Below are 15,677 nucleotides of genomic sequence, written 5' to 3' on the forward strand. Positions count from 1 at the left end.
GTGGAAGGCATTCAGCCTGCGTTCCTGGTAGGAGTAGAGGGTCCATGCTTCACTGCCGTAGAGGAGAGTGCTCAGTACACAGGCCTGGTAGACTCTCATCTTGGTGTTTGTGGAGAGCATGGTGTTGTTCCACACTCTCTTTGTCAGGCGGGCCAGTGCTGTTGCTGCCTTGCCAATCCTCGTGTTCAGCTCTGTATCAAGGGAGAGGTTGCTGGAGATGGTGGACCCGAGGTAGGTGAACTTGTCCACCACTTCGAGGGTGTGGTCGCCGATCGAGATGCTCGGGTCGTTGCTGACGTCTTGACCCATGACCTGTGTCTTTTTCAGGCTGATGGTGAGGCCGAACTCTGTACAGGCAGCTGCAAAGCTGTCAATGAGCCGCTGCAGTGCTGCCTCCGAGTGGGCTGCTATTCCAGCATCGTCAGCGAAAAGGAGCTCTCTGATCAGCACTTTCTGCACCTTTGTCTTTGCCCGGAGACGTGACAGATTGAAGAGGCCTCCATCACTCCTAGTGTGGATGAAGATTCCGTCTTCAGAGTCCCGGAAAGCATAGGAGAGGAGCAGAGAGAAGAAGATGCCAAAGAGGGTTGGAGCAAGGACACAGCCCTGCTTCACTCCATTCTTGATGGGGAAGGGTTCCGAGCAGGATCCGTCAAATTGAACGGTTCCACGCATATCCTGATGAAAGGACACAATCATGCTCAGAAGCTTGGGGGGGCATCCAATCCGCTGGAGGAGGGCAAACAGTCCTTCACGGCTAACCAGGTCAAAGGCCTTGGTCAGGTCAATGAAGGCCAGGTACAGGGGTTTTCTCTGCTCCCGGCATTTCTCCTGCAGCTGCCTCACTGAGAACACCATGTCGATGGTTGACCTGGCGGCCCTGAAGCCGCACTGCGCCTCTGGGTAGACACGCTCAGCGAGAAGTTGCAGTCTGTTGAGAACCACCCGGGCAAAGACCTTGCCGACAACGCTCAGGAGAGAGATGCCTCGGTAGTTGTTGCAGTCACTCCTCTTGCCCTTGTTCTTGTAGAGCGTGATGATCTTGGCGTCTCGCATGTCTTGGGGCACTGCTCCTTCCTCCCAGCACTGCATTAGAAGCTCGTGAAGGTGCTGTAGGAGGGAGCTCTCCTTTGCGGCCTTGACGACTTCAGGGGGTATGTTGTCACTGCCTGAGGCCTTGCCGCTGGAAAGGGAGTCAATGGCCTTGCTGAGTTCTTCAATGGTTGGTGGTTCATCCAGCTCGTTCATCACGGGCAGCAGATGGGTGTTCTCAAGGGCTGTATTGGTCACAATGGTTTCCCTTGAGTAGAGCTCTTGGTAGTGTTCCGCCAATCTCTCCATCTGCTTGCTGCGGTCTTTGATGATGTCGCAGTCAGCTGACTTGAGTGGGGCAGTCTTGATGGCACTTGGGCCGAACACCTTCTTCATTCCCTCATACATCCCACGGAAGTTGCCTAGATCGGCGGCAAGCTGGATGTCTTGGCAAAGATTCAACCAGTAGTCGTTGGCACAGCGCCTGGCAATCCTCTGAGCTTCGCTGCGTGCAGCACGGAGTTCTGCAAGCGTCTTTGCTGAGGGGTCTTTCTTGTAGGCAAGAAGAGCGGCTCGCTTGGCGGCAATGACGGGCTCAAGCTCGGTGGCACCAGCCTCAAACCAGTCTGCGCTCTTTCTCTCTCTTCTTCCAAAGGTGTCCAGGGCGGTCTGGAACACAGCCTCACGGATGTGGTTCCACTGCTGTGTAGCGCAGTCAGTTGGACAGTCCTCCAGGGCTACATCAATTGCATTGGCGAAGCGTTGCCGCAGTTCAGGCTTTGCAGTGCTGGCTGTGTTGATGCGGGGTCGGGGCTTCGGCTTGGAGCGGTGGACTTGCTTGGGGAGGAGACGAACCTTGCTGGCCACCAGGGAGTGGTCAGTGTCGCAGTCAGCACTGTGAAAGGTGCGTGTGACTAGCACTTGGCTCAGCAGGGATCTCCTGGTAATGACAAAGTCCAGCTGGTGCCAGTGATGAGACCTGGGGTGCCTCCAGGACACCCTGTGGTGGGGCTTGGTGGAGAAGAAGGTGTTGGTCAGGCACAGGTCGTGGTAGGAGCAAAGCTCAAGGAGGCGCTGGCCGTTCTCGTTTAGCTTGCCTAAGCCAAAGTGGCCGATGCAGCGAGGCCAGGAGTCATGGTCAGCACCAACACGGGCGTTGAAGTCTCCGAGCAGGAACAGGTGTTCCTTGGAAGGGACCCGCTGTATCTTCGCTTCCAGCTCCTCATAGAACTGGTCCTTGGCCTCAGCTGTGGAGCAGAGTGTGGGGGCGTAGACACTTAGGATGTTGGCTGGTCCAGAGGCGGTGGTGAGGCGCAGGGAGAGGACTCGCGGTGTGCCTGAGGAGGGCGCTTCAATGGAGGAGAGGAGTGAGTTTCGGACAGCGAAGCCGACGCCGTAGAGTCGGTGCTCTTGTTGCTCCTGTCCCTGCCAGAAGAAGGTGTAGTCCCTCTCCTTCAGACTGCTGCAGCCAGGGAGTCGCGTCTCCTGGAGGGCTGCAATGTCGATGTTCAGCCGCTTCAGCTCACGGTCGATGATGGCGGTCTTCCTGGCATCACTGATTTGTTGGAGGTCGTCAGACAGGCCAGGACACATAGTTCTGACGTTCCAGGTTGCCAGTTTCAGCACTGGCGGCTTTGTGTTCCTTTTCTTGTTGCCTGGTGCGTGGGTTACAGTCCGCTTTTCAGCTTTTGGCCTACACTCCAGGCACCCACTGAAGTAGGCGGACTGTGGCGGGCCAGCACCTTACTGGCTGGGGGCTGCCCAGCTTGAGGCGGGCGGTAGCTGGCCAGTGGGATGCGATGATCCCTCCCACCGACAGGAGACAGCCCCAGGCGCCCGAACTAACGCCAATAAGCTCTGGGCTTTTAACCGGTAACTGCCGTCTCCCCATGTTGTGCTGCCGCGGGATGCGGCACTGGAGTGACCTCTCCAGGGCGCAGGCCAGGGCGATAATATGGAGGACCTGGGATGCCCAGTCGTCAGGACCCACCTCTCTAACCGTGCTGACGAGATCCAACGGAAAGGACAAACCAATACAGTTGGCGTCAGGTTGGCTGCAGGAGTTGCCGGAAGGTATTGCGTTGCAAGAACCAGCCGCCTTAGGGGCTCCACTCCGGATTATCTGTTGGGGTTTACTCCCCTAGCCTTTGTCATCTCAATGACACCGCAAGGCAGCGAGGTTTTTTGACAGAGTTTCCTTCTCTGCATGAGGCAGGTAGCACAGGGTTACATGGTCACCTGTGGCAAGTCCAAGAACGGACCTGACCTGACCTGCAAAGAAACGGTATAATAATGTAAATAAGAGAATAACGATATTTATATTTGCAGATTACCTGTCCTCTTACTACGAAAGTCAAGCTCTACATTGTCTATGAAATAAGCGCATTGAAAATTTCCTCGTATGACTTGAAAAAAGTATGTTTTTTTTTGTTTTTTTCTTTTCTTTTTGTTTTTTGAAAAAAGGGTTTTTCTGCTTATATAAAAAAATACGTTTTCTCTCCCGTCCCCTTCTCATGCATGATCTTCGCGGAAATTACATTCTGTTCCTCAATAAACCTGGAACAACCAGTTATGGTCTTAGCTCTCTTTTTTCTTACGTATTAGCTAAGTTGCGGAATGCACTACCTGATTTTATCCGTACCTATGAGTTTACTGGTTTTAAAAGAGAATCCAGGGCCGCATTTTGTACAGCGGCTTTTCCTTTTAATGAACATATCTTTAAATATTATGTATTTAGTAGGTATCTGTATGTGCTATGTATTTTAGCTGTAAATGTAATGTCTCGAAGATATTAGCTGCTGTAGTTATTCGGTAAAAGCTTAGACTGTATGTATGTTACCTTTAGCAAGGCGCATGCGCACACTTTGTAATCTGCGACTCCAGTGCTTACCATATGTCAGGTAAAATGACTTTTCTTTTGAATATATAAGCCATCTAATTCTTAAGCTATATTGACAAGGGCGGTTTGGAGCTGTGAGTAGGCGTGGGATTTGTCACATATGGTTTAGGGGCCGACATATCTCTCCCTCAATGCCGTACCGGGAGGCAAGGTCGGTAGCAGAAAGCAGCGAAGGGCCAACTGCGTCCAAAAGCGATCGCACGGGCCGAAATCCCGGGATGACTCGTTTGGTACGACGCTCCAGCGCCGGTGTCTGGAGGTACTGCGTTTTTCTCTCTTCTTAAAACATTCCGTCAGCGCATGCGCAAATGTTCTGGCTCTTCGATACCTAGCCTACCAAAAAAAATTAACCTTCCGGTTTTGTTTTGTTTTGTTTTGTTTTGTTTTTTTTACCAGCGATTGATATTTCAGTTGATTTTATAGGCATAAACGTAACGTTAGAACCGTGCCTGTCTGGCCTTGTCTCAGCCAGAGGCGAGAGATGGTTTCATGCAGACTGGGACGCCTAAATTGCTCTGTTGTAAACATGGCAGTTTACGAGTGAAGTTGTCTCTCTGGCCTTTCTGTGGACGAATTCCAGGACCTACTGACACAATCTGGGCAAGTTTTGAAAGCTAAAACCTTCAATCGATGCGTTATTTTGTTGGTAGGACTGGGTGGCCCGACACTTATGAAAAAAACTATGAAATGAGAATCGGGAGTCTTCCCTTGTCATGGAATGGCAGAATTACCCAGAATTCTTTTTGGGCATAAGCGAGGCACTTTAAGAAGCACGAGACTGGCCCTCATCGAATGGCTGAAGCGCGGCCAGAGGAAATGATTTCTAACCAGATACTCAGGAGTAGGCCTGGTGTGTGCTGTTAACTTAGATTTTTGATTTCTGAACAAGTTTTTATCCTAGAAAATTCGCGACAAAGTTGTGCTTTCATTCCGCTCTAATTCTCGTGTCAAAGAAACGGTATAATAATGTAAATAAGAGAATAACGATATTTATATTTGCAGATTACCTGTCCTCTTACTACAAAAGTCAAGCTCTACATGTCTATGAAATAAGCGCATTGAAAATTTCCTCGTATGACTTAAAAAAAGTATGTTTTTTTTTGTTTTTTTCTTTTCTTTTTGTTTTTTGAAAAAAGGGTTTTTCTGCTTATATGAAAAATACCTTTTCTCTCCCGTCCCCTTCTCATGCATGATCTTCGCGGAAATTACATTCTGTTCCTCAATAAACCTGGAACAACCAGTTATGGTCTTAGCTCTCTTTTTTCTTACGTATTAGCTAAGTTGCGGAATGCACTACCTGATTTTATCCGTACCTATGAGTTTACTGGTTTTAAAAGAGAATCCAGGGCCGCATTTTGTACAGCGGCTTTTCTTTTTAATGAACATATCTTTAAATATTATGTATTTAGTAGGTATCTGTATGTGCTATGTATTTTAGCTGTAAATGTAATGTCTCGAAGATATTAGCTGCTGTAGTTATTCGGTAAAAGCTTAGACTGTATGTATGTTACCTTTAGCAAGGCGCATGCGCACACTTTGTAATCTGCGACTCCAGTGCTTACCATATGACAGGTAAAATGACTTTTCTTTTGAATATATAAGCCATCTAATTCTTACGCTATATTGACAAGGGCGGTTTGGAGCTGTGAGTAGGCGTGGGATTTGTCACATATGGTTTAGGGGCCGAGATATCTCTCCCTCAATGCCGTACCGGGAGGCAAGGTCGGTAGCAGAAAGCAGCGAAGGGCCAACTGCGTCCCAAAGCGATCGCACAGGCCGAAATCCCGGGATGACTTGTTTGGTACGACGCTCCAGCGCCGGTGTCTGGAGGTACTGCGTTTTTCTCTCTTCTTAAAACATTCCATCAGCGCATGCGCAAATGTTCTGGCTCTTCGATACCTAGCCTACCAAAAAAAATTAACCTTCCGGTTTTGTTTTGTTTTGTTTTTGTTTTTTTTACCAGCGATTGATATTTCAGTTGATTTTATAGGCATAAACGTAACGTTAGAACCGTGCGTGTCTGGTTTTGTCTCAGCCAGAGGCGAGAGATGGTTTCATGCAGACTGGGACGCCTAAATTGCTCTGTTGTAAACATGGCAGTTTACGAGTGAAGTTGTCTCTCTGGCCTTTCTGTGGACGAATTCCAGGACCTACTGACACAATCTGGGCAAGTTTTGAAAGCTAAAACCTTCAATCGATGCGTTATTTTGTTGGTAGGACTGGGTGGCCTGACACTTATGAAAAAAACTATGAAATGAGAATCAGGAGTCTTCTCTTGTCATGGAATGGCAGAATTACCCAGAATTCTTTTTGGGCATGAGCGAGGCACTTTAAGAAGCACGAGACTGGCCCTCATCGAATGGCTGAAGCGCGGCCAGAGGAAATGATTTCTAACCAGATACTCAGGAGTAGGCCTGGTGTGTGCTGTTAACTTAGATTTTTGATTTCTGAACAAGTTTTTATCCTAGAAAATTCGCGACAAAGTTGTGCTTTCATTCCGCTCTAATTCTCGTGTTAAAGAAACGGTATAATAATGTAAATAAGAGAATAACGATATTTATATTTGCAGATTACCCGTCCTCTTACTACGAAAGTCAAGCTCTACATGTCTATGAAATAAGCGCATTGAAAATTTCCTCGTATGACTTGAAAAAAGTATGTTTTTTTTTGTTTTTTTCTTTTCTTTTTGTTTTTTGAAAAAAGGGTTTTTCTGCTTATATGAAAAATACGTTTTCTCTCCTGTCCCCTTCTCATGCATGATCCTCGCGGAAATTACATTCTGTTCCTAAATAAACCTGGAACAACCAGTTATGGTCTTAGCTCTCTTTTTTCTTACGTATCAGCTAAGTTGCGGAATGCGCTACCTGATTTTATCCGTACCTATGAGTTTACTGGTTTTAAAAGAGAATCCAGGGCCGCATTTTGTACAGCAGCTTTTCTTTTCAATAAACATATCTTTAAATATTATGTATTTAGTAGGTATCTGTATGTGCTATGTATTTTAGCGGTAAATGTAATGTTTCGAAGATATTAGCTGCTGTAGTTATTCGGGAAAAGCTTAGACTGTATGTATGTTACCTTTAGCAAGGCGCATGCGCACACTTTGTAATCTGCGACTCCAGTGCTTACCATATGACAGGTAAAATGACTTTTCTTTTGAATATAAAAGCCATCTAATTATTTCGCTATATTGGAGCTGTGAGTAGGCGTGGGATTTGTCACATATGGTTTAGGGGCTGACACACCCTGGTACCCAACGTCCTCGTTCCCTTTGACCAGGGTGTACGTGGGTATACGTGGGTATACATGGGTATACGTTGGTATACAAGGATATATACAGGTATATAAGGATATACTTGGGTATATATGGGTCTATAGGTGTATACAAGTTTATACGTGGGTATACAGGGGTATATAAGGATATACAAGGGTATACATGGGTATGTAGGGGTATATAAGTGTATACATGGGTATACAAGGGTATATAGGTGTATATAGGGGTATATAAGGTTATGCATGGGTATATAAGGCTAATTATTAAATACACTATGAAGACCTTATATTTAAATACATAATAATAAGGGATACATGAATTACTTACCTGTTTTTACCCAGACCACTGGTAAGTGCCTAGTGCTGAGTTGAATGCCGCCATCAAAAGGATTCAGAAATCGAACTGTGACGTCATTATGACGTCCTTTTTATTGGTAATGCGTTAGAAAACCGTCACGCAACACTGTAACGCGTCGATAAAACAGTGCAAATTTGCGCTGTTCATCGGTTTTTGGAAAGAGAGCAAAGAACAACATGTAGTCGCTGTGTTCTGGCGAGAATTGCTTTCAGAGAGGTGGTGATTAATTTTAAAAAGCCAGCATATCTCATACTTTTACTAATGCTGCACCATGAAATTGACTGACGTCAATGTGACGTCACCCGTTGATCACATGACCACCATTTAACCACTAATTGATATTTAGCTTGAGGCTGTTGCAGAAGCAAAATATCGCAGTTATTGGTCAAATGAAAGTGCGTTGACCGAGTTGCGCGCTTTCAGACATCCCTGGTCACAAGGGTTGGAAAACTTCATTCTATATGCATCTTGCCCCTCTCCACCCCCTGTGGCGTACGGTTGGCTCAATGGGCTGGCATTGTTCCCGAATGGCGTCCAATGTTAAGACCCGTGGGTCTGGGTTACTTACCGGATGGGTGACCATCTAGTGATGACCATTGCCGTACGCTCCAAATCTCACTCAGCTTTCCATCCATTCGTGATGGGTAAAATGATTACCAGTACTACTGGGGACAAGTGTATACAACGGGCTAGGAGTTGCGCCCATCCCTGCCATGAGTTGCGGTAGATGCCGCAAGTCATGGTAGAAGCATTGAAAAAGGAGCCTTCGCGTTGCCTTCGACTGCGGTCGCCCACTTGTCTTGTCCTGTTGTCCACCCCCTGTGCAATGTTGACAAAACACTTTGGTCTAACAAAAGTCTGCATTTTACCATTTTCCAACATTGAAAGGGGGAATGGAGGTACCGACGCTTATTCTGTAGGCATTACGGTTATGATTTCATGTTTATGCGCACTTTCCAACAAAATTTGTCCATGGTTGTAGGTCGAGAGAAGAACACTTTCTGCCACCCTACCCTGAAGTTGTTGGTATTGACAGAACGTAACCACTTGTCAATAACAAGCTTGGTCATTATGTCAAGAAGGGATTTATCTTTTTCGTGTTGCACGGGAACAAAACAGGGAGTCCCGAAAAGGCAAGATGGATGATCCTTCTTCCCCGTTAAGTTTATACTCATTCAAGCATATATCTATTGTTATTGACTTCTGTCACCGACACGATTTCAGAGCATTGGGTAATCGTGTATTTAGCGCTCACCGTTCTGAGAAACGTTGTAAACACAAACGCCTCCAAAGGAGAGAAAAATTGAATTCGCTCGATGTTTGTCATCATAGCCTTAATTTATAATTCGTTCGTTGTCTTTGCTTCATTAACATTAGGTGCGATTTTTACAAGTGTGTAGGTTAGGCGAGATCAACCAGGTTCCGGGACCTTACCCCTATAGATCTCAAAGTTGTCCAATTGGCGTTCGATATTCGTTCAATATCAAGTATAGAACAATTGGGAACAAACACGTGCTAACTAAAATGTGGAGGCGTGCCTAGAAAGCCATGGATTAGTGTCAAAAAGTTAACATTATTATTAATTCTATCAAGTAGCTTTTGGGTGTGGAAAGAATTTTTGGAAATTTTTGCCATGAATAATAATATATTACTGTTGATGCTAAAGGTAAAAAGGGGGTCATTGACTTTTCTTTATTCGTTGGCTCCTAAAAGAGCCTTTGTATATATCAGAAATACTCGGAACAAGTAGTCACATCTTGAATCTTTTGCTTTTTTGGTATTCACTAGCGGCGCAAGAAGAAGCGCATGAACGCACGCCCAAGTAGAGATTCGTGTCAAGCGAAAATGAACCATAATGCAAGAACAAGCACACGACGCACAGACAAAGATTCACTACATGTAGTTACAACGTGCCCGGCGCTGGCAGTGAAATCTGGAACGGGTCCTTTTCATTGAACGAACATTACAGCTTGCATTGTGCTTGCGTTACGTCACATTTTCATACAACGCAAGCAAACGCAAGCATAAGGAAAAGGAAATATTTTTATCCTTGCGCTTGTGTTTGTGCTTATGCTTGCAGGAATTTCTGCTTGCGCCTGTTTTCACGTTGAAATAAGCGCTCTTGTGCTTGCGTCGCTAGTAAAAACCAGGCTTAGAGCGAGTTTCAATTGAGTGTCGTAAAACCAAAACCAAAGTAATTACTTTGGCCAATCAAAAAGGACTGAGACAATCCGGTAAACCAATTAAAACTCGAAGTAATTACACGTAGCCGACACAAAGCGCGGGGAAATGTGCACGCGTGAGCCACGATTGGTTTTGGTTTCACTTCTGATTGGTCGAAAAAATGGCGCGAGAACTTTGAACCAATCACTGAGTGAAGTAATCATAAACCAAAGTAATTATCTAATTGCTTTCGACACTCAATTGAAAACCGCTCTAACATATCTCGTTCGTGAAACGATGAACACCGGCAAGAAGGCCAGGTCTCGGTTGTTCAAAAGGCGGATAACGCTATCCATCTGCATGATAAATCACTATCTAGCGGATAAACACAAGCAAAACCGATTGAGTATTCCAGTGTATAGCACTATCCACCCTTCGAACAACTGGGGCCAGGTGTTCTGAAATCTATACAAATGGAAGAATTTGCAAAGCAGCTATGATCAAGTCAGAGTTTATTTTCAAATGGCGGTTACGTTGGCTTTTCTGTTGTCTTGATGAGAAGCGGTCAGCGCAAGTAAAGCCTCTGACATCCCGGAGAAACAAATTGTACGTGTTGCAGGCAGTTAAGCCTATCTCAATATCCGCGCTGACGCTAGATCGGGAGTGGTGATATTACTTTCCAGAGGGCCTTTCGAGAACGCATGAGCAATAGCTTGCGATAACGGCATTGGCAAAATCACTGTCGGCCTTGTTTTCGGACTGACGTCTGTCCTAAATTTTTATCGCTCACTCCGACACGGCCGCTCACGTTTTCCAGTTCGTTTCTTGTCAACAAACTTCTGTCAACTGGTTGCGAATATCTTGAGATAAACAACTCCAAACACTGATGTAATAAGCCAAGCGGTGCACAGCCACCACACCATGTAAGACATGACTCCTTGGAACAACACAGGTGTCAGAACCCCGCGCAGACTCAGTGCAGCCTCTCTTGTGCTGTTTGATATGAGAGCGGAGTACTGGATACGAGAGGCACCCACGGGATTACTGTTCCAATCTTCACAACCTTTAAGACAATTCAACAACGGAAAACAATCAAAAGAATCGTTTACAGTGAGAATATTCTCATGTAAAAACACCCAAGCCAAAGTTCACCCAAAGACTCTCCTGCTCTCTGGACCTCATCAAAAGAGAATTAAATTCCTCTCATGAACTGACCTTTGTCCTCACTTGTGCTTCAAGATGTCTCGCCAATGGAGAGATTTGCAAATTGTTCATAAGTTTTTCAAGCAGCAAGCACATCTTACTCAATTTAATTTGCCCAGTTTTCAATAATAGCTTAAGTTAAGATGACTCGTTGCTAAGGCGCGAAACGTAGACTACACTACGCACGCGTAAGCCAAATCTAAATGCAGATTACTCTTATTTCTTCTTGTGCGAGCGGAAAGTTTAAATACCACAGCTCCAACCATCAACTTCCACCGGCCTCTCAATCTTACGATCTCAAAGGAAAATCGACGAATGTTGCAGTAGTAATTGAAATACATTTCGCACAAAAGATGACGACTGGACAGATGACTAAAACGACACCTAGTGTTGTTCAATGAGCGAAATGTTTAGACTCCTCTAGGTTCCAAAAGCATCAAGATACACTTACCGAGTGTTCGCAGTATCAACACAGAGAACAATAGAAGAATCGTTGGCGCCAAGTATTGAAGAGCAGCCGCTGAGAGATAATAAAACACTCGGGCGACCTAAAAAAGGAGAAAACCAACAATGACAACAGACGACGTCTTTGTTTAACTGAAATTTTAAACTTTAAAGCTTAATAATCAAAATGTAGGTCGAAGGGGGCCCGCCCTAAAAAACATGATTTTACAAGAATTTATACATACACTATTAAAAACAATGAGAATTATACAATACAATTATTGAAGTAAAAAACGTTCGCTGGTCAAAAAAGGTTAAAAACATAAGCTTTCGGCTATCAGTCTACAGCTTTCAACGAATGAAAAAAGTTAGCGCGCTGATGGAAAAATATACGAAAGGGAGTGCGAAATTTTTTTAAAAATAGAATACATAAAATGTGTGAAAAAAGCTAAGAGATAAAATGCAGACGAGGTCTAATTACAATAAAATGGAGTATTGCCTAGGAAACGGTTTTGAGTTATTATCCGCGTCAACGGTTTTAGCTGTGTGCCAAGATTCTAGTGTTTTTCGAACGCAGTAATAGACGATTTTCGAATTCTCACGGCTGGACTGGATCTAGCATGAAATGGAGGCTAATGCGGGCAAATCTTTTCAAATCCAAATTAATTTGCCCGCATTAGCCTCCATTTCATGCTAGATCCAGTCCAACCGTTAGAATACGAAACTGGTCTATTGCTTTTGTCAATAACACAAGCTTTATCGAAGTCAATGGAGTGATTATTTAGCCACGCATGATGATTTGAGCCCTTTGTGTTGTTTTTCAAGTTTCGTTGATGTTCCTTTTTACGGGTTTGGAAGCATCTTCCGGTTTCTCCTATGTAGTTCCAAGAACAGTCTTTACATAGGATTTTATAAACAACATCACATTGGAGATCTGAAGGTTGTCGGTACTTTGGGGACGGGAATTCTTGTTGAAGAGTTTTGAACGGTTTGTTGACGACGCACATTTCATGGTTACGGAGTAATCTTGTAAGAGGTTCGGTTAGGCCGCTGATGTAAGGGAGGCATGCCTAACCCTGACACGTAGCCGATGGTCCGATGTTCTATTTGAAAAACATAGAAACCAATTCTTCTGGTGGAGGGACTGCAGGTGGGGGTGGCTTCTTGTTGAGAATGGTAGAAATAACAGACGAACGTTTTTTACTTCAAAAATGTATTATCCTGGTTACAGTTCTATTTTTACAATACAATTAGTCAATCCATTTAGAAGATAGTATTACTAAGAATGCCTAATCAAATATTGGTACTGAATTAAATGTCAGTATCGTCCCACTGGTTCACAGCAGATGGAATGAATGCGACAGCAAATCTCTTGGTAATTGGGAATGTTCTTGGATTCCTGAGACGGTAGTGATGTGTTTTCTTTTCAGCTAGTAAACAGTTCAGCTTGGTAGGTCCAACAGCAGATTTGTATAGTGCATGGCATAAACTCTCTCGGCGCTCAAACAGTGTAATCCGGTTGGCTGTAACTAGGCTTTCCTGGTAGGATTAGTTTACCAGGTAACGTCCTTAAAAATGCCAATCTACGCGAGTTTTGGCAGGCTTTGGCCCGAACTTTGAAGGAATACCTACAGTAAACACAATGCTACAAAACTGAAATTCCTGCAAGCAATATCTTTAAATTCCTTCGACTTTGCGCTCTCTTCTCGCCCGCCACCAGACCCAGAAGGCCCCTTTCCGCTTAGTTCATCTAGCAAGACGCGAAAATAGCAGGTGCGCAAGAACGGGCGTTTGGTGACGTATACTCATTTAAACCGTGCGCGCCGAGTTTTGGAAAATCGAAAATTCATCTGGTAATACTAACTACATCTGTAATGTATTATACCAGTTTAATAGACCATTTTTGTATTCTCAGTATTGGACTGGAACTAGCTTGCAATGGAGGCTAATGCGGGGAAATCTTTTCAAATGCAAATACTTTTTAACATATTCCCCCGCATTAGCCTCTATTGCAAGCTAGTTCCAGTCCAATACTGAGAATACGAAGATGGTCTATTGATATAAGCACGGACTGAAATGATGCATCCTCGAAACTACGCATGCGTTTGCGTTCCGGAATTCATGCATTTCGCGCGTATAGATTGCGCAGGGAATCCCTTGGGAGCAGTTATATGCGCTTAGGCATTGGCTGAAGAAGCACATAAAAGCTACCTTGCGTTGTAAATCGACGTTACTGATTCTTCCGGTTTCTTTCTTCATCTTCTCAATCCTGTCGTGCGCCATGTCAAGATAAGACTGAAGATGGCGCCACACCAGACTAAGCCGCAAACCGCAAAACAACAGAAGCAGGATGAAGCGAAGGTTGTGGTATCCTTTCTCTGTTAATCTGAAATCGCATGCACGTGGAAAAAAATTAACGTGAATCAAAGAAAAAAACTCCAGCAATTACTTTCAAGCCTGGTTCACACATGACACGAAAACGGAAACGCCGATGCAGATGCAAACGCAAGGAAAGCACGTGAAAACGCAAACACAAGGGCCAACAATCCTCCTTCTCTTGCACTTCGTTTGCGCATGCGTTTACGAGAAAGTCCGGGCAACGCAAATGCAAGCGCCAACAAACAATGCCAGTTCCATGCCACCTCGGTTAAAGTTGAAATCAAGATGGCATCAGCCTTGGCCACAAATGACGCCAGCTGCGCTCGCCTATCGTACCTTCCTTGTGTTTGCGTTCCACGGTTGAGCCAGGCGTCAAGTACCTCGAAAACGGAATGGTTATTGCGGATACAACAGGGGAACCAATAAGTGGTGATCGTATAAATCAATCTCTGGACGCAACTGTTCGCCGGGTTGGTGGACCACGTATGATGTTTGCGCCCAGAAATTCCCCTAAAACATGTACTCCGTGAATTCCGATCATGTATTTCTCCTAACCCGTATTCAATTTATTCCGTTCATTCTAGCAAACCGAATAGTTTGTGCACACTTAATAACGGAATTGTCCCAAAGAATGCCCTTGATTACAAATGAGATTTTTGTCGTAGTTATCAAATTCTTCGCAGTGAAATTGCGATTAAAAAATCGCACATAAAAATCAAGTATGATTTTAGCCCGATTCTCATGCGATTTGTTGCCTCGATGTCCCAATGGCTTCGCACTTGCTAAAACCATAATGCAACTTCGCTGCGACGGCAAAAGTCGCAAGTGCAAGCGGACCTAAAGCCAAAAATCTATTGCACGTATGACGCAACAAGGCATTTTACTCTTCCCTCTCCTCCCCACATGCAACCAAATTGAAAATTGCAATAACCTTTCATTTCTCTCACCAGATTTACCGTGTTTTTCGCGTCATTAACATTGTTAGGCGGCGTTGTAACGCGAAGAAAACATGAAAAGCCGGAGGAAAGCGCGGGAAAATCCTGGATCTCTGTGAAAAAAGAGAGACCCTGGGGACAAGGTTGAGGCAGGGAAAACGTGTGGAATGACTACAGAGTAGAGACGAAAGAAATTGCAAAGTTCTCTAGCACAACAAAACCGAAAGTTTTCTAGAAGAATAACGTCTACTTACATGGGTTGGGCGTCTTTGCTGGAGAAGTCTCCGTGCCATGAGCCGGCCATCAATGGTCCTTGTACAATGGGCGTCACCCACAAAAAGACAAGGAAAAAAGGAGCCAAGAAGTTGAAATGCAGAAGGATCCTTTAAGGACAGGAAATTCACAAAACAAAAGAGATCAAAAGGTACAAATATACAGCTACAAGCGCAAACACGAGCTTAATGTCAATAAACGAGGCTAGTTGCGCTATTTGAGCAAAAAAAATAAGAAAAGGTAAAAGCTATTGGTTGGAAAGAAAGTCCAGCTTAGTAAAAATAAATGCTACTCTGGTTTGGTGGTTAAATAGTTATCATTCAAAAGACCCATTCCTGTCTAGTGTCCCAAGTTATCGCAAGAGTCCCTTTCTACGCTGAGTGACCAATTTGACGAAAAATGAAAACGGTGCGCTAATTAACGGCAATCAGCAACCTTTCCACCATTTAAAAAAAAAAAGTCTCTGTTACGAGCCTAGGAAGGCCCATCAGGCCGGCGCTTATCTCCGGTTTCCATAGCATGAAGCGACTAGGAGTATTTATACTCCCCCCTGGATGGGATGCTAGTCCATCGCAGGGTTACCCCCAGCATTACGCCGGTACCCATTGATACACCTGGGTGGAGAGAGGCACCGTGAGAGTAAAGTGTCTTGCCCAAGAACACAACACAATGTCCCAGGCCAGGCCCCGAACCCGGACCACTCGAACCGGAGTCGAGC

At 44.8% G+C, this 15,677-nt stretch overlaps 1 protein-coding gene across 1 annotated transcript in view; it reads right to left on the reverse strand.

Moving 5' to 3' along the window:
* Positions 1-10,220: 10,220 nt before the first annotated feature.
* Positions 10,221-15,677, reverse strand: part of LOC137991962 (transmembrane protein 161B-like) — a 15,317-nt gene continuing 9,860 nt past the window's right edge. Inside the window, exons 9-12 of the mRNA XM_068836982.1 lie at positions 14,941-15,069; positions 13,584-13,758; positions 11,380-11,476; positions 10,221-10,788 (exon numbers count right to left, since the gene is read on the reverse strand). Of these exons, the coding sequence (XP_068693083.1) occupies positions 10,568-10,788; positions 11,380-11,476; positions 13,584-13,758; positions 14,941-15,069 (622 nt within the window). The 3' untranslated portion in view covers positions 10,221-10,567. The remainder of the gene's footprint in view (positions 10,789-11,379; positions 11,477-13,583; positions 13,759-14,940; positions 15,070-15,677) is intronic.

Source organism: Montipora foliosa, chromosome 1 (assembly GCF_036669935.1).
Source record: "Montipora foliosa isolate CH-2021 chromosome 1, ASM3666993v2, whole genome shotgun sequence".
In the NCBI taxonomy this organism is placed as follows: Eukaryota; Metazoa; Cnidaria; class Anthozoa; order Scleractinia; family Acroporidae; genus Montipora; species Montipora foliosa.